This window comes from Rhamphochromis longiceps, linkage group LG23 (genome assembly GCF_057381845.1).
Source record: "Rhamphochromis longiceps isolate RC_006_pf linkage group LG23, R_longiceps_female_GT1.1, whole genome shotgun sequence".
In the NCBI taxonomy this organism is placed as follows: domain Eukaryota; kingdom Metazoa; phylum Chordata; class Actinopteri; order Cichliformes; family Cichlidae; genus Rhamphochromis; species Rhamphochromis longiceps.
This window is the reverse complement of record NC_140578.1, coordinates 46,473,552-46,501,155: the sequence shown is the minus strand read 5'-3', so window position 1 is coordinate 46,501,155 and position 27,604 is coordinate 46,473,552. Positions and strand designations below refer to the sequence as shown.

Genomic DNA, 27,604 nt, shown 5'->3' with positions numbered 1-27,604 from the left:
CTAATTCTGACTGCTCATCACCCTGTTTTTCCAAGTACCTGCTCTCTTTCCCAGTGGGGCAGTTGGTAATGACACGGGTCTGCAACCCAAACGTCGTGGGTTCGATTCCACCTTAGTCAACATGTTTTTTTCCCTACAAATTAATACACTATCACAGACCAGTAATTCATATTCATCATTTATTACAATTCTGCAAACTTTTATGATTTTACCAGCTTTTCTAATATGGACCTCACATTCTTGTTAACACTCCATGGCACAAATACTCTTCCCTTTAGGCTCTGTGTATGTATCAATATTTCTCCCATTTTAAAGTATTACTCCTCCATAATTGTATTTCTGTTAAATCAAAGTACTTTTACTACATCTTAGTACTTCTGCTCAATCATAGTATTTCTGCTCAATCATAGTATTCCTGCTACTTTTTGGTACTTGTGCTAAATACAGTATTTCTGCTAAATCATACCATTTCTACTTTAATATATTTTTCTTTCTAAATATAGCATTTCTGCTATATAATTGTATTTCTGCTATGTTATAATATTTGTGCTAAACCAGAGTATTTGTGCTAAAACATAGTATTAATTTAAAATGACAATATTCATAGTTCATCACAGTGTCTCTGGTAAATCACAGTATTTCTGCTATGTTGTACTATTTTTCTAAATCATAGTGTTTCTGTAATGCTTAAGTATTTTTGGCTAAATATATTCTTTCTGTTATCTTATACTATTTCTCCTAAATTCTTGTATTTTTGAGAAGTTATCATGTTTCTGGTAAGTTACAATATTTCTGCAAAGTTCTGCTATGCTATTGTATTTCTGCCAAGTATTATGTTTCCTCTAAGATATTGCAGTTCTGCTAAGTTATTCCATTTTAGCAAAGTTCCTTTGCTTCTGCAAAGTTTTTACAATTTCTGCAACTTTTCAGCCTTTTCAGCTAGTTTTTGCATACAGCTTCAGCTTTAAAGCATCCACACTGCATTTTCGCAAGAAATGCAAATTTTTCTAGTTATTATTAATCTCCGATTCTCTTCCACAGAGTGTCTTTGTCGTTTCTTCCCAACCGGTTGCATCAGGTGTCCAGCCCCTCCCAGGTTTCTTCCTATTAAAAGGGAGTTTCTTTCCCACTCTCACCAAAACACTTCCTCAGAGGGGATCATATGATATTGGAGTTATCTATGTTTTCTTTGTATTATTGTAGTTTCTTTGCCTTACAATATAAAGCACCTTGAGGCAACTGTTTTTGTGTTTTCTTGGCTTTATATAAATAAAATTGAATTGAATTGAACAAATATAAGCAAACTCACAAACTGTGTGCAGTTTATTGCATATTGCATCTGCTAGGTGCAGCTGCTGTATTTCACAGGGAGATAAAAGAATTCAAGATAACTTGAAATGATGATGTATGAAGACAGGATACGACAGGATGAAGAGGTAAGGAGTGCTCAGTGGTATTTGATAAACTGCAAATTTAAGGCTTACATGTAATGTCATCATTTTAATTAGCTATTCGTTCTGTATATGTTGCTTTGACAAATTATGTATTTTCATATAGTAAAATGTTCTGCAAAACAAACTAAGGTATTGTACAATGTTGTACTATGGTGAGTTTGAAGTTTTACCGGTTTACAGTGGTTGAGGCGTTCGAGAGTCAGATCAAGTTTTGCAGATATTAGTTTGTATTAAGTTGGTGATACTTAAGAGTTACTCCCTAAATTCAGTATTTATACTACCTGTATTTATTTATACACTGTCCAGTATTAAGACAGTATAAACTGTATAGTGTCAGTGTAGGGGATGGACATCAGCCAGGAGGCATGAAACATCTGCTTGCATCTTGTTGAATTCAGTTGTATGAATCCACAAAAAGCAATAAACCTCAAGCAGCAGCAGGTCAGCTGATCACAGGCTGTACGCCGTGAAAATCTAGTTCACATTAGAAATTATTCATTCATATTGAAATGTTTTAGATTGATCATCAAACAAATTTTAACATGTCTTAAAATGCAGTTTTTAAATGATTTTATTTATTAAGGGAAAACATACACGTCCCTATGTGAAAAAAATGATCTCCCTCTCTAATAACTGCAGGATCGCTGTCCTGCTGCATAACCTAAGTGTATTTGAGCTTCTGATCAATCAGTCTGAAGCCCAAATACTTCTTTAGAGTGTGGCATGATGCATTGCTTTTTAAGATTTTTAAGCTGCTTTACTTTGTCAGCCAGGATCTATTTGAGTGACTTATTGATTCAACAACAACAATAATAATAATAACAATAATAATAATAATTTATTTGAGAGTGTTGATGTGGAAGTATAAAAAAAGGTCAAAAAGAGTTGTGCCATGTCTCTGTGGATCTAGAGAAAGCACATGCTGGGGTGCTGTGGAGGTGATTGAAAGAGGATTTCACGATGCTGGGTCTTTTGACTCAGCGTTTTGAGTTTTAGTTTATTTTGATGTTTATGGTTTATGTTTAAGTTCATTGGGTTTTCTGAGTTCATTTGTTTATTACTTTCCCCGTATGTTTTCAACGCCTCTGTTAAGTCTCCTTTGTCCTTTATGTGTTTCATGGCTGCATGTCTTTTGTTGTCACATCTTTGTTTCATTATGTTTCCTATTTTATTTTGAAGAGGTTCTGTGTTCCTGTGTTTAGCTTTACGTTTCCCCTGTGACGTTGTTATGCTCACTTATCCTCATTATCCTCCTGTGTGTATTAAGTCCGTGTGTTTTCAGTCATTCCTTGTCAGGTCGTCTGCTTTGTTCACGTCATGGATCCAGTTTTTGTCCATGTCTCCATGTCAGGTCCCACGTGCACGGTTTTTTCATGCTTTAATCTTAGTTCACCCAGTTTAATTTATTGTTTAGTTTCACCTTTGCCTTTTGTTTTGTACTTCTTGGCCAGCCTTAATAAACGGCTCATTTTTTGTTATTCGACGTCACGTTTCACATTCTGTTTTGATCTGCATTTGAGTCCTTTTTTGCAATACATACAGTCTGCCTCAGCCAGACTGTGACAGAGGAACTGGACGTCAGGAGTGGCAGAGAGTATGAGGATAGTGGTGAGGTGTCAAGTAAGAGTGACATGGTTTGGGGGGGTTTGGGGGTGGGATTACATCAGGTATTCGCTTTGAGCCCCTTAACTATCCGTGGTTAGAATCATAAACTATGGCAAGCCAAAAGCTGATTCTATTCTTTTGCTTTTATTCAAAATGTTTTTTGAATTTCTGCCAATGAGGAAACAAGGAAAACACTTCTGACTGTCACAGATCACAATCTATTTACATTTTTCTTAAAAAAAACAACTACATTTTCTTTTCTTTTTTTAAATATAACAGTAGAGTAAGGTTAGGGTTATCATCTTTGATGACCTCAAAGGGTTAATAAGTGCGTTGTTTAAAATCCCTTTCTTGAAACAAATAGAATGTGGTCTGTTATAAAAGAAAGACACATGAATGGAAGTAAAAGAATAACAAGAGATAGAATGGAAGTAAAAAGTGTCCATACAGGGTTGGAATGCAGCACAGTGAAGAATTCAGGGCTGGTGAGGAACTTGGCGCTAGGGGACTGAAGCAGCAGGGTTAGGCGAGACCTGGGACTGGACTGTGGCAAATTGCTGTCCCTACGTAGCTCTGCAAAATATACCAGAATCGTCAAAATAAAAAAAAGAAAATCACAGGGGAAGAACATGGATCAGGATTTTGTGCCGTGTAGAAGGGGGCTACCTGGGAATGAGGGTTGCATATCAGTCTCATCAGCTGAAAGCTCATTGGGTAGCTGCTCTTCTGGTCTACTGTCGTTGGTCATTGTCCTACGTATACTTTGATACCTGCAAATTTATGTGTACAGTAACAATTAATGATAATGTTACTAAAAACAAAAAAATGGGAAGTGGCAAATTCATTTCCATTTTTAACTGAAACTTTGGACGAACATCTAGTTTGCGAATCTTCATGTGCATGTTTGTTTTCTGACCTGCGATTTAGCTGTTCCATCTGCTGTATGGAGTTAGACCTCTGAAGAGTTTGTGGGGCCGGGGGTGCGGTTGGACGTTGCCATGTTGTTGTTCTGTTCACGTGGTCCACATAGAAAATGCGACCATGGCTGTCTATGCGAGCCTCCCAATCTGGATCACACACAATGCAACAGAAGAACACATATAGTAGTTCTCCAAAAGATTCTGTTCCTCTGGACGTAGCGTTTTGTGGGAGAAACGTTTCGTCACTCATCCAAGTGATTTCTTCAGTCTGCATCAAGACATATAGTAGCTGTTTTTCATGAAAGAATATAGGTTTCTAAACTAAGGTTTTATGAACAAAAATGACACAGTAGATTATATATAATTATAATCATATATGTATAAAATTTTGGCCTTAAAGTTGCATAACTACTGACTACAATCTACAATCTAGCTGTTTTTAAGATTAAAATACAAAACTGAATCTGTGGCTTATGGGTTTATTACAAATGAGAAATTCTAGCATTTAAAGCTAAGGTTGCAAATTCAAATTCAGTAGCAAATTACACATCTGGAAAATAGTAACACACATTTGTGTCAACTTGTCTAGTCATACATACATGTAATTGGAAAGGCCTATTACAGTATTTTCCACACTGTAAGGTGCACTTAAAATCCTTTAATTTTCTCAAAAATCGACAGCGTGACTTATGTATAAATTCTGGTTGTGCTTACTGACCTCGAACTGATTTTATGTGCTACACGGTGCTCAAATATCTGTCAAAAAATGTTCTAGTACAACTTCGGTAAGCTACGAAGCCGCACTGCTTGATGGATTGCTGGAGCATTACGGCTGCCATAGTCAAGAGCCTTGCGGAAGAATCTGGGTCCAAAACTCCGTCCGCTTCAAGTCCTAAAGTCAAACGAACACTGCAGCATCACTGAGAGTTTAAAACTGTCTGAATTCTTTCATCTTTAATAAAATGATCAGCGTTGCTGCTTTACCAGGTGTAACAATTAAGTTTAACATCCAGGCATCCAGGAAAACAGCATTTATTAACAGAGTTACCAGTTAGCAGGAAGTTAGCTCGCTAGTTTCCACCTAAACATAATATAGCATGTTCTGACTGAGAGATTTCTGAAAATATTAAAACGTACAGCTCTGCTATCACTTCCAACATAAATGAAGAGCGAAAACTAAACAGCAGTGACGTTTGTAGGGTTACTGAAGTTGGGCTAGCTGGTATATAATGATGTGCTACGTGACCGTAGCGACACAGCTATGTTAGCATAGCATAAACACAGTGAAGCTGGAGGATGAACGCTAACTTTTTTCCACTCGTTAATGGGAGGGTTCCCGATGGTTAGGGATAAATTGCAACGCAGGATGCTGTAAAAGGACCAAACTTCAGTCAGGAGAACAACTGAGACAATCCATCCACAATACGAGGTTAGTCATTAATATACTGCAACAACATGGGAATAGAGCAGCTACCAGAGCATTTAACATTAATGAATCAATAGTACGGAAGTGGAGGAAGCAAAAAGAATGAGTTGAGTAAAGTTTGACTTATCTGACTGCTTTGTTTCACTTTATGCACCTTATAATCCGGTGCGCCTTATGGTCTGAAAGATACGGTATCTAAATTCCTTATCACAGCTCCTGTGCTATATCTTAATAGTTCCTCAAACTGCTTAATCCAGAAGACTTCTAGGGACCCTAGTACCCTATGCATAAACCCTGACTGCTATACTCAATCTTCAAACTTGAAGATATCTGGTAAAGAAAATATGTGTATGCAGTTTCTGTGCTGTATTGTGTACTTTAATGTTCTTTAAAACAGACATATACACACACACACTCACCAGGGGGCAGTGGTTCATCTACTCTCTGGTAGCGACTGATGTCATGGCGAACAGATGGCAGGGAGTGAACAGACTGGTGGCCATTGACCTGTTCTGTGGCACCTGGATAAAAACACATAAACAAGCATCAAAATGAATATAAGAAATCCAAAAAAGTTAATTTTTTTTATAGTCATGGTTCATAACAGCTCTGCTGCTTAATATAATTCAATAACATGAAAAGGTTAAATAAACAAAATTGTTCCCTTTAAAGCCAGTGCATTATTTGTTTTGAATTAAGTGCCACTACAGTCTTTCATTAATACTTCCTGATCGCTCGGTTATTTTTTTTTTAACAAGGTTATTCATCTTTTGCTGGACTGGACCCCAAATGGCACAGCCATACCAGGCTTGGCACAGAGAAAAACCTATTGACACTTGAAGCACCCATCTGTAGGCAAAGAGCTGAAAGGGGGGTCACTGGTCACCAGTCTGCCCTCCTGTGTGTCTTTACAAATTTCATGTGCATGAATCTCAGGATTTTGTTGAAATGTTTAATAAGCCTATCCATGCACTGCATGAAAAGTTTAGTTTTTGTCAGTGAGCAACACTGTAAGCTGCTATGGAATTACAAGTTAACTCTATACAAAGGTTTTGAGGCAATAGAAGAGAGCTTAGTGTGTAAATCAGGGGTGCCCAATCCCGGTCCTCGAGAGCTACCGTCCTGCAGCTTTTAGATGCATCCTTGTTCCCACACACCCGAATCAAATGAATGGCTTGTTATCAGGCCTTTGCCAAACATGATGGCATGCTGAAGAGGTAATCAAACCATTTGATTCAGCTGTGTTGGAGTAGGGATGCATCTAAAAGCTGCAGGATAGTAGCTCTCGAGGACCGGGATTGGGCAGCCCTGGTGTAAATGAATGAATATCATGATAGTATGGAAGGGCCAACACAGAAACACAATTAAAGTAACACTTTGAAAACATCAGATCGCTACAAGAGAAAACATATTAGGTTCCGTTGAGTGAACGCTGGCGCGCCTGGCTGCTGCTGCCAACCGGTTATTGTTATTATTTTTATTATAATTTCTTCAGATGCTGACAACAATTTGAATCGTACGTTCACACTGCAGGCGAAAGCGCATCAAATCCGACTTTTCCGACCCTATGCGACCCATATCCGATCATGGTATGACAGTGTGAACGGCACAAATCCGATATTTTCAAATCCGACCTGGGACACTTTCGTATGTGGTTCTGAATCCGATACATATCTGATGTTTCAGAAAGCGACTGCTGTTTGCAGTTAGCTCCTAGCATTTCTCGACAGCTCTGCCTCCTTTTTGACTATACGAGTCTGCTCCTTCCTATTTGTGTGACCTGCTCCATATCACCACTGTTTCCAGGCCTCTCAGATCCTCATATTCATCTTACTGTTCTGCCCACGCGTCTCATCACTGTGGGGAACAGAGCCTTCAGTCACTCTGCTCCTCGGCTCTGGAACTCTCTTCCTCCAGCCATAAGAAATATAGACTCTCTTCCCGCATTATTTATATTATATCATTATTATTATTTTTATATCATGCTGGATACTGATGTGGACCGGACAATGTGTTAGGACTGAAAGGATGCCACATTCTTTTAAAGAAAATGATCCACTTATGGAGGGCTGAATTTAAAGACACTCCAAAAGTCCAAGTGAAAAACTGATGCGGCAAGCTAGTTCATTTTGCTGAAATCTTATTGCAGCAACTCAGAAAGGTACCTGACAATGTTGGGGCATGCTCCTAATGAGATGACAGATGGTGTCCTGGGGAATCCCTTCCCAGATCTGGACCAGGGAATCACTGAGCTCCTGAACAGACTGAGGTGCAACCTGATAGCGTCAGATGGATTGAAACATAATGTCCCAATGGTGCTCTGTTGTATTTAGGACAGGTTAACATGTGGGCTGGTCAATGGTAACAGTTCCTTTATCCTCCAGGAACTGCCAGCATACTCTCACCACATTATCCCAGGTATTATCATGCAACAAGAGGAACATAGGACCCACTCCACCAGTGTAGGCACTTAGAATGGTTCCAAGGATTTCATCGTGATGTCAAATGGCAGTTGGGGTCCCGTTGTCTGACTTTTAGAGGTCTGTGCGTCTCTCCATGGACATGCCTCCCCAAACCACCACTGACCCATCATCAAACTGATCATGCTGAACAATGCTACAGGTAGCATCATATTTGGAAATCATGTATCGGTATTTCAGGAGCAGGACCACGCCTCCTAACATGCTCCTTCCAGTTGTCATCTATAAATGTTCCTCAAGTTTGGCAAGCTGTTCATTCTCGTTTACGTGCCCTCCCTCCCTCCTTCCTTGTTCTCAATTCTTTAACTTCTTCACTTCTATTTAGTGCATGAGGATCTGCCAGGCCCGGGAGCCGTCGCCAGTCCCCTTCGAGGCCTTCCCCAAACCGCAGCTCAATACATGTCCAAGCATCACCTTTACCTACCAAAACACTGTCAAACCTAAAATGAGGACGTGGGCCCAGCTAGTGAAGTATAAATATACTCCATGGCTTCTACTGAAGAGAGTTCAGTAGACGACGTGGGCTCTCATGCCACCCTCATAAAGTCTGTTTCTGATTGTTGTCACTGAAATTCACACCAATGACTTGCTGGAAATCCTTTTGTAGGGCTCTGGCAGTGCTCATCCTGTTCCTCCTTGCACAAAGGAGCAGACGCTGGTATTGCCAATGGGTTAGGAACCTTGTATCAGCTGGTTCAGCTCTCCTAGAGTAACTATCTCCTGGAATCACTTCCATGCTGTTGAGACCATGCTAGGAGCAAGCCTTCTGGCAATGGCACATATTGATGTGCCATCCTGGACCGGATGGCAATTTAATACGTCCGTTTCTGTCAGTATGGAATTGACGTATTGATTTCGTATTGAATATGTCATTCCTTTATTGGACTACCTTTGCAAAGTCTGTAGGGTCCAGACATCGACCCTAGCCAAATGCATAACCAGTGAAAAACGGTCCAAAAAGAAATGAGGATGTGGAGACGCAGATAATCGACAAGTAGTTTGATGGTGTCGTACCCTTGTGGGGAGATTAGGACTGTTCTGCCCTGTGTCAGTCTGGATGAATACCTGCTGTTAGTAGCTCCTTTACTTGTCCTGCCAGGTCATTGAGTGCTGTTAGTATAGAGGTAGAGGCAGTAGAGGGGCACTATTTGTGATCAACTATGAAAAGGTCACTATTGTGACCTTTAACTTTTGTGATAATTAGACCAATTAAAGTAAAAAGATGAGTTTTGGTGCAGTTTTTGGTGCATAAATACTACATGCAATAGTGAGCAGACTGTTGTGTATTGAAATGTATAATATAATGCCCTGTATACTCATAATGGTAATAGGGGTAGCATGAGGATTGGGTTGGGGCCTTTCTGTATGGAGTGTGTATGTTTTCGTCATGGCTCCTCCCACAGTCCAAACATATGCAGTAAGTGGAGTTAGTCTGTCTTCATGCATGCTCAATCATCCAGTTAAGGAAATCAGTTAGTCGGTGGTGCTGGTGTCATTCTGCAGATGTTTATAAGGTTGGGGAAACCTTCAGTCAGCTGAAACTGAAGAACCGATGATTCTAAATTGTCCATAGGTGTGAATGTGGAACATGACTACGGATGATGTCTGTCTGTGTTGACCCTGCGACAGACTGGCGATCTGTCTTGGGTGTACCCCACCTGTAATCTTATCACAACTTGGATAGCCCTCCCATAGCCCCAAAGTTTGATAAGTGGAAAGAGAATGCATGGATGGATGGAAGCTTAATAATTATAAAAATAAGAAGAAGAAGAAGAAAATATTTGTGTCTGGAGTTGAAATGGTCAAAAGAACATTTGGTTAAACTTTTGCTCAGTGCCTTGGATATGGGTTTTTACATATGGATTTGTTGATCTGGTTAGATGTGCAAAGGTTATGTTAAACTTTCACATTGTTACACATGAAACCACTCACATTTAATGTAAAAAATATAATTACTATAATCATTAAAAGATCAGGCTGAAAATCTGAAATGTCCTGATATACATGGCCAAGGTTTTTATTTTTAAAAATGCATTTCTTACACTCTACATACTTGAATAATATGTAATGCCTGGATGAATTAAACTCCTCTGGTATGGACAGATCTATTGCTCAAGATAGCTGCATTACAGAAGCAGAAAAATTATTCAATATGTTGTTAAAGAATTAGGTTTGTTACACATGAGGATAAAACTACAGCAGAATGTTAAGACTTGTATTCTTGTTCTTACAGTATGTGAACAATGTGGACCCAAAACAGTACAAACAGAAAACTGCGTAACATGATGACGAGCAGACAAAAGCTGAGGGTACAAATAAACATGGAGACACTTGCAGAAAGTGAACATACAGGTGCAAGCAACTGGGAGATCGTGGCTGAGGAAAGTAGAGCTGAATAAAACACATAAAAAAGTTTATCAAAATAAAACAGCAAATAACATACGAAGGAACAGTTATAACTATAAAACCTGAAGACTAAACAGAGTATAAAAAGCAGACAAAACCTGCAACCGGAGATTTGCACAATCAAATGAAAAACTATGAGTGAAAACAAAAGGAGTCCTTTGAATGTATTTGGTACTCCTGTATTTTTTCTGTTTCTTTTTGTATACTTTATATAATAAAAAATGAAATCGTGTTTGAAACTTTTTTTCAGTGCCTTTAGCAAAACTTTGAAACTTTTTGTGACAGAACCTACCAGCTTTAGATGTCATGCTTCTTCCTTGCTCAGCCATGCAGGTGGATAGCGAAGGTGGTGCTGGCCCATTTGCCTCACTGCTTGATGGCTCCCCCGGTTCCTCCTCTGCCTTTGGAACAACTGCTTTTCTTGTTCTCACTTCCTGAAAAAAATGAGAGAGGAAACATGCAGGGGTGAAGCTTTGTCAAAGCTCTTGTCAAGATGACAGTGATTGTCAGCAATGAACTATTGATAATTTATAGTTTCACTTCAGCTTTTAAAGGTAATCTGCCACATGTAGAACCAATATTAAAGAGGGATGATGCTCCTAAAGTCACAGTGCCTCACCTGAATGGGTGAAAGAGGACCAAGTGAGGGATTGCAGTGTACTTCTGCGTTTTCCCCAGTCCTGATGCTGTGCTCCTGACTTGGACATTCCCCTGGAGATTCTCCAGATCTGACTTCAGCTGCCTCAGCCCTTGATACCTGAGATGAGTTGGAAGCTGTAGCAGTTTCTCCAACAACCTGTGCAGCCATTGTTCTGGCAGCTTCTTCAATTCTATCTGCTGATTGTCGTGTCTGTATTGGGAGTGCAGCAGCACCTTCTTGTGCTCCTGCTCCAGCTTCAGGCCCTGCAGTGTTGGCTCCAGACTGAGCACCAGCAGAAGAACCTGCCTCTCCCGTGGCCTGAACTCCAGGCCCTGCCTCACATGAGCCCTGTGACTCGCCTTTTGAACCACTGCTCCCCTGTGGAGACTCAGGTGTAGCTGAGTTGGTATTCTGCTGTGTCTTTGTTTCCAGCGATTGATCCCAGTGCTGCCCAGCTCCTTCCTCATCCTCATCTGAGTCAATGTGTAGCATGGCACTGAGCCGTGTGTCTGTGGGAAAGCTGGAGCTGAGCTTTGGTAATGGCCCTGCTGCAGGTCGGTCCCCAATGCTCCTGGGACCTTCGAGAGAATCTAGGTAGTCATTAAGTGACACCTGCCTTTGGGTGAAGCTGCCAAGAGCCACAGGAAGCAGATTCACCTCTCCCACTTGCCCAGGCTCCTGCCACACACTGTCATCGCCATAGTAACATGAACCATTAACATATAAGGAGCCCTCATCAGAACCAATGCGAGAAGGTCCACATGTAGCACCTAAAGACGAGGAGAGCTGATGGAGATCTTCGTCGTCAGAGGGACTCCCAGGGTCACCATTCATCACACCACCCAGGATCGTTCCCAGAGGGTCTGGCGAAGCTTCTAGAGCAGAAAAGAGGATGGATGAGAAGGACAGGATGTGACAACTGAGAGATAAATAACGTGTGCTTTCATGACATGTTAGCAGAACAAAAACAACACCTCCCACTTCCTCGTCTTCTTCTGGCTGTTTCTGTTAGGGGTTGCCACGGGGGAACATCTTATTCCATCTCGCTCTATCTCTAGCATCCTCCTCTGTCACACCAATTGTTTGCATGTGCTCCTTCACAACATCCATGAATCTTCTCTGTGGTCTCTGTGGGTGCTGGTCACGCCCAGAGAAAACCTTAGCATCTTCAGCTCTGTCACCTCCAGCTCGGCCTCGTGTCTTTTTGTCACTGTCTCCAAACCACTCACCATGTAGACCAGGTTTCGCTACAATCTTCTAAACGTACTCTTTCATTCTTGCTGCTATTGTAACAAATCACACCGTGACACCCATCTCTATACACTCCACTCTGCTTGCCCCTATCTTGTTCACCGCTCTTGTGTACTGTCCGTGGCTTTGGAAGGTTGACCACAGGTACTTGAACACACCCTGCTCCTCACTATTACGCCTTTCTTATTTACACACATGTATTTTATCTTGTTTTCACTGACTTTCATTCCTCTTCTCTCCACAGCATGCCTCCACATGCATGTGGCATGTGGATCTTGGTCATTTTTTTGGCATGTTTTTATGGCCCTCGCAGTGCTTTTGTTTTTACATTTTGCAACACACCGCTGCTGCCCAGAGTTCCACAGGAACTCAAGAGGAGACATCAGGCCAGAGCAAGAGTTAAAACAAGGAGAAGGGAATATAAATCCCCTGTTCCATCAGTCATCATAGGGAATGTGAGGTCTCTGACTAATAAGATGGAGCTGATAAAACATCAGAGGCAGTATTGGGAGGCAGCTTATTATGCATGGAGGCATGGCTGCACTCAGTGCCACCGGCTTCGTCATCTGGCTTTTTCACTGCTCGGGCCAACAGAGAGGCCAAGCTGAGCAGTTAGAGGAAAGGTGGAGGGATTGCAGTGTTTATTAATGAAAGGTGGTGTATTCCAGGATATGTTACTGTGAAGGAACATCTCTCCTCACCTAACGTTAAACTTTTAGCTGTCAGTGTGCGCCCATATTATTTATCGCAGGAATTCTCCTCCACTATATTAACTTTTTTTTGTACCACCATCAGCTAATGGTGCAGCAGCGTGTAACATCATACATGCAACTGTTGATGGCCTATAGTGTAAACACACAGAGGCATTGATCACCATCAGTGGTTATTTTAACCATGTCAGTCTAGACTCCACTCTGCCAACTTTCCAGCTGCATGTGGACTGTAAAACACAGGACAAACGAACAGTTCTCTCTACAACTTCTGTTCCCTTTCAGTCGATTCACTCGGTACAACACATAAGGCTGGGACATATATACACGTCCCGCAGAGCAGCCACCGAACTGGAATCGGACCACCACCACCTTAGTGTGCAGCAGACCAAGCAGACAGGACAGTATGAGCCACCGAAGGGGCTGTAACATCCAATCGATAAAACCAAAGCAAACCAAAGTGTGCGAGTGAAAGTTCATATCCACAGACTCAATGGGTTCAAACGGGGGCTACAAACGGCCTCCAGCACCAAAGATAAGTCCCAAGCAGGGACACTGGACTTAAGCACAGGTCTCAGCCAGCGAACCCCTTTCAGAAAACATATGGCAAGGGGATGTGCACCTGGTGTCACCCCATCAAAGCCAACATGACAAGCAAATATAGCCGCTAGACAGACCTTAACTGTTGAAAATGAAAGGCCCGTATTCAGCAGCTCCTGCAGGAATGTCAAAACATCCACAATAGAGCACTGAAATGAGTATGGAGGTCCTGGCACCATTGCTCGAAGGCTCACCATTTGTAAGCGTACACATACACACCTTCTTGTCCAGCTGAAGTGATGTCCACTCTGAACATAAGCTGCCCGCTCACATGGTCCATAGGAAGACGACGACACAGGCTGTAGCTGACTGTCTGATCACTGCACACACATAAACAATTGTTTTGTCCCTACTGACAAACACCTACTAGCATTTCAATACGGTACAGAAAACAAGCTCTCTTTCCTCAGCACACTGATCTCAATTCAATCAACAATCTGCATCAACTACATTCTGCTGATTTATATGCAGTTTTCCACAATGGGGAATTTATTGGTAATTTCTGTGCAACTTGCCTGGAGACTGACAATTGTTGTTAACACTGCACAAACTGTATGCCATCATTGCTTACTTAAATTAATGCCTGACCAGCAAGCTGGTTGGGAATTATGGATAGGTACTGACTGAACTACATAACTACTACCCTCCAGAGAAGGTTGCTCTTTCTGTCTTAAAGAACAACCTTCTATGAAAGAAACGTAAAAAAAAAGTACAACACACGTGACACCGTCACTGACGCTGAGTCTGACTGACTTTCCTTGCACAGTTGTTTTGTCCTTTACCTGTTTTTGGTTCTGAACCCATCTCATGTTTGGCTCTGCGTGCCAACTTACTCAGCAGCTGGCCGTTCCAGAAGTCTCCGGATGGGGATGATCAGCTGGCCCAGGAAGCGCTTGATGATTGGCCGGCTCTTGGCAAACTTGTCCTTCACCTCAATCTCCAGCACATCAGTTATCAAAGCCACAAATGTATATTTCTAAAGAAAGAGTAAATAGCAAAATGCTGGAAAGTTTAGTATATTTATACAGTTTTGCTTGCATTACATAAAGTTAATTATTGACTCTGCCCAGTGACTCTACCTGGCCTACCACTTCTCAGTTGCTGTCGTTCCTAATCATTTCTACTAACAGTTGACTGCAGAATATTTACAGTGGGGCAAAAAAGTATTTAGTCAGCCACCGATTGTGCAAGTTCCCCCACCTAAAATGATGACAGAGGTCAGTAATTTGCACCAGAGGTACACTTCAACTGTGAGAGACAGAATGTGAAAAAAAAAATCCATGAATCCACATGGTAGGATTTGTAAAGAATTTATTCTGGTCGATTCTAGCACCAGTTTTCTACAGAACGTTGTTGGAAATTAAAGAAAAGGGCAGACTTCCATCAAATATGAATTCTGCAAACATTAATCTCCTGCTAAAACCAGGCAAAGACCCTGTATATCCCTCAAGCTATCGTCCAATATCCCTTATAAATGTAGACCTTAAAATAATCTGCAAAGCTCTCTCAAAGAGACTGGAGAAAATAACCCCCCTCTTAATTCATCCTGACCAAACTGGTTTCATAAAAGGCAGGCACTCATCAACAAATACACGTAGATTACTTAATTTGATAGACTACTCATACAGTAAAAACCTAGAAACTACAATATTCTCTTTAGACGCAGAAAAAGCATTTGACAGAGTTAACTGGAAATTTCTATTTGCAACTTTACACAAATTTGGTTTTGGATCCTCTTTCATAAACTGGTTAAAAATATTATATAATTCCCCAACAGCTTGTGTTAGAACAAATGACCAGACATCCTCCAGCTTCTGTCTCTTGAGGGGCACCAGGCAGGGATGCCCACTCTCCCCTTCACTATTTGCAATTTTTATTGAACCACTAGCAGCAGCAATTAGACAGAATTCAGTAATTAAGGGCATAAAATGCAAGAACGTGGAACATAAAATCAGCCTTTATGCGGATGATGTGTTACTCTTTCTCCAAAATTCACAAACCAATATCTCTGGGGTGATTGAATTGATAAACTCTTTTGCAAGAATATCAGATTACTCAATTAACTGGTCAAAATCTACAGTCCTACCGATTAATTGCTCCTTCCATAATTCCTCTTCTACACCACTGCAATCGGGAAATATAAAATATTTAGGTATTAATGTTTCTCCCAAGCTTGCAGATCTAACTAAATTAAACCATATCCCACTTTTAAAGAAGGTAGAAGATGATCTGGCTAGATGGAAATGTCTACCCATATCACTCATGGGAAGGGTTGCCGCTATAAAAATGATGGTCTTACCAAAAATAAATTATTTATTCTCAATGATCCCAACTAAACCGCCACAAGATTGGTTCAGATCTCTAGATTCATGTATGTCCAAATTCCTTTGGAAAAATAAACCCCCACGTATAAGCTTAAAAACACTACAAAAGACCAAGGATAAAGGAGGACTAGAACTGCCTAACTTTCAGCACTACTTCTTAGCCAACAGGCTTCAGTTTATCTCAGGATGGCTAAAACACACCCTCTTAGATGAACCTTGGCTAGATGTAGAACAAGCACTCTGCAATAATCTAGAGATCTCAGACCTACCATTTATCAGCTCAAACATCCAACGACATGAATGCTTTAAAAGCATCAACATCAGCTCTTCTCTGACAGCATGGTGGGAGTTTCTAAAATTGACGGCGTCTTCATTAATCCCATGCAAACGTACACCTATCTGGAACAACCCTGACATATTACAAAACAATAATATGATAAACTTTTCAGATTGGAGTGATAAAGGAATCAAATATTTAGAACATATACTAGAAGGAACAGAATTTATTTCATTTGACGGACTAGTTACACAATATGGGATCAACAAGAAAAGATTTTTAGAATATCAACAAATTAAATCCATAGTAAAAAAGAAATTTAAACCGGGTCAAGTTGAACTACAAACACCACCAAGTGTGGTTCAATTTCTTACTCTTAAACCCCCCAAATTACTATCCAAAATATACAGAATGCTTTCTAAAACAGATGAATCAATATCACTTCCTATTGCAAAATGGGAAGCGGATTTATCAGTTAACTTAGACCTAAACTTCTGGTCTCAGATTTGCTTAAAAACCTTTCATCTAATTAGAAATCCCAGTCTTCAATTAATTCAATACAAAATATTACATAGAGTGCACTATACAGGTCATCGGATGTTCAAGATGGGCTTTACGTCTACCAACAACTGCTCACACTGCCAAACCAATTCACCGGACAATTATATCCACGCTCTTTGGTTCTGTCCACCAGTTCAGAAGTTTTGGCGCGAGATATGTGAAGACTTATCGAAGTGTCTGAAATGTAACATTCCAACTTCCCCCTTAGTGTGTTTGTTGGGCAGCTTAGATAATGTCACTTCAGAAAAGAATATCGCCCATATGGTTTTCACTGCCCTATGCATAGCCAAGAAAACAGTCCTCATGAACTGGAAAAATAAAAATAATCTTAATTCTAACCAATATAGAAATTATCTATTAGATTACATTAGTCTTGATACAGCCTCTGCCACCACATCAGATCAATTGCTCTGGGCTCCTTTGATCAGCTCCATCACCTAGTGGGGGTGGGGGGTCATAGTTTGGTCCCGCCTTCACTGTTGTGATTGGTGTGGGGGTAGGGACAGGCTTAGGGCGTCGGGGGGTTCCCCGGAGGCATCTTCCTTGGGGGGCTCAACCCGGGGTAGCGGTCATGTCCGGTTAGGGGCTCTGTTGGCTCTCAGGTGACTGTTTCCTCGCGGCTGCGTGCAGCGGGGCTAGGGGAGGGTCTGTGCTGACGGACGTGGGTTACTGACCTGGTAGCCTGGCTGCCCCTGGGTGGGTCCGGGATGGGCGTGAGGTTCTGGGGGCGCTCCGTCTCTGGGCTGGGACCCGGACCGGGCCTCGGGGGCTTGGGTCCTGGTTGGTGTGTTGCCGGGGTTGTGGGCGGGTGGGTGCATGGGGGCCCAGCCCTGGAGCAGGGTGCCACCGGTGCATTGAGCCACCTGGGGGGCTCTTCAACTGGTGGGGGAGATTGTCACATCTTGCAGGAGCTTTCCTCTCCTCAGGAGCTCCCTCTGCAGGAGGGGGAGATACAGGAGAGGTGGAGGAAGATCTCAGCCTGGGTGTTTATTGTCTTATGTAGTCTGGAAGATGAGTGGATGGTGGGGTGGGTGCAGTTTTCTCTGTGGTGGGGTTGGGTGGACTGTCCCGGGCTCTGTGGGGCCGGGCGGCGCTGCTGCGCTGGGCCCCGGTCTGGATGGGCCTGGGCCCCCTTTCCCTGGCGGGTCGCGGAGTGTGGGGGTGCCTACTGGGGTCAGCGGGGGAGCTGGCCCCAGGGAGGGGTCACTTGCCCCTCCCTTCCTTCCCTCCCCATCTCCAGCTGCCTCCCTCTTCCCGCTCCACCACAACCACCCACACATGCAGGGCCTTGGAGTAGGGGTATGTCACCAGGGTGCAGAGGAGGCTACCCCCCCCTCTGTCCCCTTCTGGCTGCCTCTGCCTCAATTTTATCCCACAACTTAGACATTCACATTACTCACACTCTCATTACACATACATATAGGATCTTGGGGGTGGGCACGATACACGGAGTCCAAAGTACCATCAGGGTGTACACCCCACCCCTGGCGTCGTTGCCCACCTCTCAATTTTAAATACACATAGACATTGAGGGCTAGCAGGAGGGACCATGCGCTTACCTGCTGCTCTCTGGCAGGTAGCTCCAAGCCCTCCTGGGTTTTAAATGCACCTTAAAACACACATGCATCAACACTACAATGAGCGGGTGGAGGGAGGTTTGGAGTCTTCTCTCACCCCCATTCTCTGCGACCTGCTGGAGCAGGGGGGGCTAGGAGGAGGAGTTGGCCGTCCGACTGCGGTCTGGAGTGTGGAGCCTTCCTGCTGCTGCGGAGTCGGGGCGGTCTGCCTCCCCCCACCGCAGGGAAAAGGGAAACACCACCTGGGTCTGGGTGCAGTTCCCCCCTCCAGGGGCGGGGGCACCTAGACCCGGTTTGTAGAGTACGCTTGGGGAGTGTGATCGTGTGTACAACGTCTCTTTATGTCTGTCTCCACGTTGGTTGAGTGTGGAGTAAGTGCATATGAGCGCATGAGGGTGGGAATGGATGTTTGTATCTGTGTGTGCCTGTATGTCTGTATCTATATGTCAGGTTGGGTGTCAGGCGCCACCTCTCTGGGGACATCTCAGGCCCTCCAAGGTTTGGAGGCCTATCTCCCCCTACCACCACTTCCCCTGCCAGTGGCGGACCCCCTCAGACATCGGTGCGTTGGTGGTTCTTTGTGTCCGGGGATGGGCGTCCAGGTACACACCGGCTCACTCCTTGGCGGCCGGGGCTTGCTCGGGCCACTTCGGAGGTGGGGTGCCCCCGGCCTCTCGGCCTGGGGCTAGGTCACTCAGGCGCAGCTGGCTGCCGGCGGAGCTCACGGGCGCGTCACTGCAACTCCCCCTGGCTTCTGCTCCGCGGCTGCTGAGTGAGCCCTCATCTGGGACTCTCCTCAGCTCTTTCCGGGACAGTGGCGCAGCTGCCCCTCTGTTGGTCTTCCTTGGTCTCTTGTGTTCTGGGGGCCTCTGGATGTCTGGAGTTTTGATCTCCTCCACACCTGCTTCATGCCCTGGAGGACGGGGCTGTGGCCCCCCCACACCCTCTAGCAGATTATTACATGAAGGAACCTTTTAAAAAAAACAAAAAACAAGCGCGTCCATGCTCACAGGTGTACACACGGGTGATCACACCCACAAACTACACCCTTTTTGGCTCCTACCTCAAAGCACACTGTGTTCTGTTGATCTTATGTGCTGCACAATAATGTTTAACATTTAGTATTTACTGTCATATTCCCATATATCATTGTGATGTTGTTTATTCTATTACTCTTGTTCTCTTCTGCTTGCTTTCTTTTTTCTTTCTCAGCAGGTGACCCAGGTGATTGATATATGCATTTTTTTTTCTCTGCCCGTTCTGTTGGTTTTTGTCTTTTGCCCTTCTCCCCCGTCCCTCTTCTCAGCTGTTTCTCTTTCCCTCTTTCTTTCTCCCCTTCTTTCCCCCAGTCAAGTCTGTCCCGTATTCAGTAAGTGAAAATAAAATAAACAATAAAAGGTGAATCAAATGGACCATTACGGCAAGGCTGGGATGGTCAGTTTGGTAAAGTAAATCCGTTGGGCATCTTTCTTTGCCTTTAGACAACAATTCTGAGGGCAAAAGAGCCAAACGGGACAGGCCAAAAAAAAAAAGGAAAAAAAAAAAATTTATTCGTAAATCAGGGTGGAAAATAAGTATTTGGTCAATAACAAAAATACAACTCAATACTTTGTAACATAACCTTTGTTGGCAATAACAGAGGTCAAACGTTTACTATAGGTCTTTACCAGGTTTGCACACACAGTAGCTGGTATTTTGGCCCATTCCTCCATGCAGATCTTCTCGAGAGCAGTGATGTTTTGGGGCTGTCACCGAGCAACACGGACTTTCAACTCCCGCCACAGATTTTCTATGGGGTTGAGGTCTGGAGACTGGCTAGGCCACTCCAGGACTTTCAAATGCTTCTTACGGAGCCACTCCTTTGTTGCCCGGGCAGTGTGTTTTGGATCATTGTCATGTTGGAAGACCCAGCCTCGTTTCATCTTCAAAGTTCTCACTAATGGAAGGAGGTTTTGGCTCAAAATCTCACGATACATGGCCCCATTCATTCTGTCCTTAACACGGATTAGTCGTCCTGTCCCCTTGGCAGAAAAACAGCCCAATAGCATGATGTTTCCACCCCCATGCTTCACAGTAGGTATGGTGTTCTTGGGATGCAACTCAGTATTCTTCTTCCTCCAAACACGACGAGTTGAGTTTATACCAAAAAGTTCTACTTTGGTTTCATCTGACCACATGACATTCTCCCAATTTTTTCACACCAAGCTGCTTGCCTATTGTAGATTCACTCTTCCCAGTCTGGTGCAGGTCTACAATACTTTTCCTGGTGTCCTTCGAAAGCTCTTTGGTCTTGGCCATGGCGGAGTTTGGAGTCTGACTGTTTGAGGCTGTGGACAGGTGTCTTTTATACAGATGATGAGTTCAAACAGGTGCCATTCATACAGGTAACGAGTGGGGGACAGAAAAGCTTCTTACAGAAGACGTTACAGGTCTGTGAGAGCCAGAGATTTTCCTTGTTTGAGGTGACCAAATACTTATTTTCCACCCTAATTTACAAATAAATTCTTTACAAATCCTACCATGTGGATTCATGGATTTTTTTTTCACATTCTGTGTCTCACAGTTGAAGTGTACCTCTGGTGCAAATTACTGACCTCTGTCATCATTTTAAGTGGGGGAACTTGCACAATCGGTGGCTGACTAAATACTTTTTTGCCCCACTGTAGTAGCAAGTAAATTTCTCAACTGAAATATTGCACAGGTGCCATTCTATCACAGTACCACACTGGAATTTACTGGAATGACAGTATTACATAGCTGGCATGGTGGATTCAAACAGAACAAAGTAAAAAAGCTGCTTCAAAATGAAAACAGTGAAGGGAGAAAAGAAGAGGACAAAGCAAGGATTAACCTGGGACAAGGATTTACAGAGTTTTAGGATTTAAGGGGCTTAAAAACAGAAACCCAGGAGTTATCATCTAACTGATGGCTAAGTAACAAACCATGCCATATACATAAAAAAAAAAACACCCAGCACGCCCCTGCGGGCGGTTTATCCTTCAAGCTCGGGTCCTCTACCAGAGGCCTGGGAGCTTGAGGGTCCTGCGCAGTATCTTAGCTGTTCCCAGGACTGCGCTCTTCTGGACAGAGATCTCCGATGTTATTCCCGGGATCTGCTGGAGCCACTCGCCTAGCTTGGGAGTCACCGCACCTAGTGCTCCGATTACCACGGGGACCACCGTTACCTTCACCCTCCACATCCTCTCGAGCTCTTCTCTGAGCCCTTGGTATTTCTCCAGCTTCTCGTGTTCCTTCTTCCTGATATTGCTGTCATTCGGAACCGCTACATCGATCACTACGGCCGTCTTCTTCTGTTTGTCTACCACCACTATGTCCGGTTGGTTAGCCACCACCATTTTGTCCGTCTGTATCTGGAAGTCCCACAGGATCTTAGCTCGGTCATTCTCCACCACCCTTGGGGGCATCTCCCATTTTGACCTCGGGACTTCTAGGTTATACTCGGCACAGATGTTCCTGTACACTATGCCGGCCACTTGGTTATGGCGTTCCATGTATGCCTTGCCTGCTAGCATCTTGCACCCTGCTGTTATGTGCTGGATTGTCTCTGGGGCATCTTTACACAGCCTGCACCTGGGGTCTTGCCTGGTGTGATAGACCCCAGCCTCTATGGATCTTGTACTCAGAGCTTGTTCTTGTGCTGCCATGATTAGTGCCTCTGTGCTGTCTTTCAGTCCAGCTTTGTCCAGCCACTGGTAGGATTTCTGGATATCAGCCACCTCCTCTATCTGCCGGTGGTACATACCGTGCAGGGGCCTGTCCTTCCATGATGGTTCCTCGTCTCCCTCCTCTTTCTTGGGTTTCTGCTGCCTGAGGTATTCACTGAGCACTCGGTCAGTTGGGGCCATCTTCCCAATGTATTCTTGGATGTTCCTTGTCTCATCCTGGACTGTGGTGCTGACACTCACCAGTCCCCGGCCCCCTTCCTTCCGCTTAGCGTACAGCCTCAGGGTGCTGGACTTGGGGTGAAACCCTCCATGCATGGTCAGGAGCTTTCTTGTCTTTATGTCAGTGGCTTCTATCTCCTCCTTTGGCCAGCCTATTACCCCAGCAGGGTACCTGATCACGGGCAGGGCGTACGTGTTGATGGCCCGGATCTTGTTCTTACCATTCAGCTGACTCCTCAGGACTTGCCTGACCCTCTGCAGGTACTTGGTGGTTGCAGCCTTTCTAGCGGCCTCTTCATGGTTCCCATATATACATATACATATATATATATATATATATATATATATATATATATATTAGGGGTGCAACGATACACAAAATTCACGGTTCGGTTCGGTTCGATACTTTGGTGTCACGGTTCGATATTTTTTCGATACAAAAAAATGTTCAAGCATTTTTAATTTGTCATTTATTAAAATTATAAATATATATTTTAACTCAAAAGTACAGTTTTTAAATTTAACCCTAACCCTTGTGCGTGTTTTTTATTTTGACAGCGAATGCACACCTGCGGACCACTTATGTGCAGCCCTGGTTATTTAGCTCGTCATATTGCAGCCACAGAAATTATTTTGTCCATGAAACCATAAAGCTGCACTTTCTTTTTGCCTTATAGTCTGATTTGTCATAACTTCTCCGTTTTGTGGTAAGCTTTTCTTTGGCTGTCACTTCTTCACCCTGACCTGTCTTATTTGGCTCAGCAGAACTGAAATGCTTTTACACACGCACTCACATAAGCTCAGCGATTCTCTGCGCGATCAACCTCTCACATGTTTAAGCTGCGGGAGATTTCACTTGTCATGTTTCCATAATAAGCTAACGATTAATAAGACGATGTCAGAGGAATTGGTGCACAAATTATCATCACTCACAGATCAGTGCTGTCGCTCTCTATACACAGTTCGCAGGATTGCAAAGTGAAAGCAAAAAAACAAGCGCAAATTCAAACGCGATTTCAATATGTCACATATTGACAGTGGCTCACCGATGCCAATGACATAATTACCCAGCTACATTTCTGAAAGAATGCAAAAGCATTGACATATATTTTTCCTTCCTACAATAGCCCGACGGGCAGGGCAGAGATAGAATTTTGGTAGCCCGACTGAAAAAAATCGCTAGCTCCGGGACGTCGGGCTAGCGATATTGCAAGCCCTGTATCTGATTGAGGAATCACTCATCTTTGGAAAAGAGAGTTTATTACAGAGAAATGGCTCTTTCCAAAATAAAAGCTATACTATCCGCTTCTTCTGGGCTATATTCTCAGCAGCATAAGGAGAATCATGTGCTAACAGCTGTCTAAATGACTCGGCTAAAGTTAGTAGCATGCTTGTTGTTTTTGTCTTTGCACTAGGATGATGTCGTTGTAAATGTGCAGTCATATTCGTCGTGTTCCCACTAGTGCTTTCAGGTTAATCTCGTTGAAATGACCTTAACGCCACAACACGGCAAATCTCCGTTAACGAGCTACCGCCGATCGCCCCGTGCATGGGGCTAGACGGCCAACACGTTAACGAGCTAACTGCGCTAACACACTAGTTCACACCAATGTAATTGAGCATTGCATGGCACATCCAACATACTGTTTTACTTTAGTCCATGACTCGCTTACCTTCAGGGTCATACGTCACATGAAAACCAAAATAATTCCAAACGCCAGATCTGAATGAGAGTGGGGGAGGTCCATGTTAAAAGGAGAGCTTAACTTCTGTCTCGCTAGCTTGCCCTGCGCTCTTCCTTCTGACTATGCTGTCTGTGTTGAGCGCTCAGTGGATCTGCGCTGGACAGTGCAGCCTAGGCGGAGTAGTCGAACACAGATTCACTGAGCGCTCAACACAGACAGCATCGTCAGAAGGAAAGTTGATAAAATAAATTACAAATGTTGTATTGTTCGATACATATGCGTACCGAACCGAAAGCACTGTATCGAACGGTTCAATATCGATACGAATATCGTTGCACCCCTAATATATATATATATATATATATATATATATATATATATATATATATAGGGAGGGAGAGAGAGAGAGAAATATAGAGATAGATAGATAGATAGATAGATAGATAGATAGATAGATAGATAGATAGATAGATATAGATATATAAGACCCTAGAACACTTCTAAAATTTTTCTGTTGTTTTTATGGTTGCAACGCTGCAGCTATCCATTAACCCATGTTGTTCTGCTTATAAAATTCAGGGTCACAAGTATTGTTTTATGTGGTTGCATGTGGTGTGCTGACCTTTGTTAAGCTGATAGAAACGATGCTTTTGAAAGTACCTGCCACTTAAAAAACTCATGTCATGCTTGCACTTCTTTTGTAGTGCTAGCTAGATGCTGAAGTACCTCAACTGCCACTTATGGATATTAACACTCGTTACCATGTTGTGCCAATGAAAAACACCGGCCCATGTTAACCCCTGACCTTGGCATACAGTTCTGTCTCTTTCATCTCTTTCTATGCGACATCCCTTACTGATTGATACACCATTAGGATGTATGATTAGGAACATAAAATAACTCCTCTCAGATGTGTTCAACCGAAAGTAACAAGCCTGTTTTGAAAATGTAAGGAGTACAGATATTTACTTCAAAACGTAGGGAGCCTCCCTTTTTTCCGCTTCATCACACCAAGACACATGCAGGGCCTTGGGTACAGGTGTGTCAGTGAGGTGCAAGGGGGCATTCCTCCTCTGTCTCCTTCTGGCCAACTGTGCCTTAATTTTATTCCACAGCTTAGACATCCACATTACTTACACACTCATAACACATACATGAAGGGCCTTGGGGGTGGGCACGCTAAACAGCATCCAAAGGACCTCACCTCTGGCGTCAGTGCCCACCTCTCAATTTTAAATACATGTAGACATTGAGGGCTCTTGGTAGGGGCGGTGCTGACAGCAGCTGCTTCCTGGCAGAGAGTACCATGCCCCTCCCATGTTTTTAAAATGCATTTTAGGTATGGGGTCTTCACACCCCGGTTCTCTGTTCGCCATCTGGGGTCTGGGATGCTGGGCTTCCGTGCTGCTGCAGGACCGGGCGCGGTCTGCTTGTCTCCACCCCAGACCAAAGGGAAACATCTCCTGGGTCTGGGGGCGGATTGGCCCTCTGGGTTTGCCCCTCTGGATCTGGAGGTATAGAGTACGTTTGGGGAGTGTGAGTGTGTGTACAGTGTTCATTTCTGTTTGTCTCCATGTTGGGCGAGTGATGAGTATTTGTATATGTGTGCATGAGGGTGTGAATGCATGTTTGTGTCTTAGTGTGACTGTTTGTTTATGTTTATGTGTCAGGTCGGGTCTCCATCTCTCTGGGAACATCTTAGGCCAACCCAGGTGTGGCAGCCCATCTCCCCTCACCACACTCCCTGCCAGTTGCTGATGCCCTCACCTTTCGGACACTAAGAACCACCAATGGGTGGTTCTTAGTGTCCGGGGCTGGGTGCCTGGGTGTGTATTGGCTCACTCCCGGCGCCTGCTTGGTGGGGCCTAGCACCCGTGGCTCAGTCGGGCCCCTTCCGAGGGGTGGAGGGCCCTCAGGCCTCTGGGCCTGGGGCTCAGTCTGCGCTTCCCAGAGTTGTCTCTATTTTCTGAGGCAACTGAGGTAGTTTGCGTTGGTGTCTGTTGTGTAGGTGACATTCACCATGCTGTTGCATGCTGGGGCAGCAGGCTGACGATGCCAACAGACTCAATAAACGTATCTGCCAGTGACATTGTGGAGAAGGAGCTGAACATATATTGTCCAAAATAAGCAGAATGTTGGACAACACCTCCGACCCAGTCGTTTAGCACCACTGAACAACAGGAAATATTTTTGTTTAATTAATTTAGGTTAGTTAGTTGCTGTTCTTACTGTCTTGGAGCAACTATGCCCACAATAATGTCTTCTGTGATTAATAAAGTACTCCAGCTTTGATTGTGATTCTGATCAATCCCGAATTATTTAAAAGTAGAATGGGAGGCAGAGCCTTCAGCTACCAGGCGCTCATGTATTGAACCATTTACCTTTTCATCTTAGCTTTGATGCCTGACAGGAGTTTTCCTGTAGGCATCACAGAGCTACCAGGTTATTGGCTGGTAGTTGATGGGACCTGCCTTTTCTGAAGATCCTTAGCAATCAGGACTGTTCAGCCTTTACTTCGCCATTCCAGGCGTGTCTTGTCCAATAGCAGCTGGTTCCTTTGTGCTGGTAGATGCTCACAGAGTGCAGTGCGCTTGTTTAGCCAGGAGATGTGAATCGTGTCAGGGCCTGGCTCTGTCCAACTCTACATACTTGAGACTCTTTCTCAGATGTCTACCATGGTGATTGTTATTGGATCCTGTTCAAGGAGGTTGCTGTGACCTGCTCTCAGATCCATTGGCTACTGAGCGTTGTTGTTATATGATGTCTCCTTCTCCCATATGCTCTTCCAGTTGCTCTGTCTCCAGCCTTGGTGGGGCTGCTCTCATAGTGCTCCTCTACCACTGAGAATATACCTTGGAAGGTTTATTCTCCTGCCTTCTGTCTCTTGTGTATACCTCTTCTAGCGGCTAGTCAAGGCTGTGGTTCTTTGTTGGCAGTATCCAAGGCCACAAGTATAGGCAGCTTTCTGTACTTCTTAAACATCCGCTTCTACGTCTGCAACTCCGACATTTGGCTAACTGCTCTCCATGCTGCTTTGATTTTGGTCTCTAGTCTCCTTCTCCATCAAGGGTACTGCTCCTTGTGGCTGTTCATCTTGTAGCCAAGCATGTCACTGATCACTGCTGCTGTGGTGTACATAGGCTGGCTGGTTTTGCTGATGGTCACAGTAGAGATTCTCCATAATGCATCTTTCTATAGACCTTCAGAGTATACTTCATGTAGTCTTGATAAATGGCCAAAGGGGGTCCAGGTTTCCAGCTGCCAGCTGCTCTAGCACTCAACGCCTCCAATTTGCTAATGCAAGTTAGCCACACTGTCCCATGTAAGGAGGACTCTGATTGGTTAGAGAGAGACACACTGGCTGCCTGGATCTTTCTGCAGAGCTGTGCAGATAGCTTTGCACTGCTAAGAAGTATCTGTGCTTATACAAATACAGCCTCTGTATTTACACTCTGCCCAACAAAGACATACGTGAAGAATATGAAAGGATTCTGCAGTGAGATAAAGAGCTGAACCTTGTGTCTGTGGACAGCCTGACCCCCTGTTGAAAGTAATGTGCTAAACATGGCTAATGCTATTATTACTGCCTTAAAGCTCATGATTAAAATGCTGATTGTAAATACATCAGTCCATATGTTGCCACATAACTATAGTTGTCTCTTCTATCTTTCCTTTTATTACTCTGCCAAGGCAAAGAGTAGAGTCAACACTATTGCTGTAAGTTCATTTATTTTAACTACACGAGTATACAAATTCATCCTCAGCTGGACATAGATGATCATC

At 43.6% G+C, this 27,604-nt stretch overlaps 1 protein-coding gene across 2 annotated transcripts in view; it reads right to left on the bottom strand.

The window, feature by feature from the left end:
• The window catches only part of hecw2b (HECT, C2 and WW domain containing E3 ubiquitin protein ligase 2b), a 75,597-nt gene that overhangs the window by 25,051 nt on the left and 22,942 nt on the right, over positions 1-27,604 (bottom strand). For both annotated transcript variants that reach the window (XM_085398750.1, XM_085398751.1), the window contains exons 7-14: positions 14,326-14,468; positions 13,712-13,812; positions 10,911-11,806; positions 10,584-10,725; positions 5,825-5,926; positions 3,976-4,126; positions 3,726-3,829; positions 3,508-3,632 (exon numbers count right to left, since the gene is read on the bottom strand). In XM_085398750.1, coding sequence (XP_085254876.1) covers positions 3,508-3,632; positions 3,726-3,829; positions 3,976-4,126; positions 5,825-5,926; positions 10,584-10,725; positions 10,911-11,806; positions 13,712-13,812; positions 14,326-14,468 — 1,764 coding nt within the window. The remainder of the gene's footprint in view (positions 1-3,507; positions 3,633-3,725; positions 3,830-3,975; positions 4,127-5,824; positions 5,927-10,583; positions 10,726-10,910; positions 11,807-13,711; positions 13,813-14,325; positions 14,469-27,604) is intronic.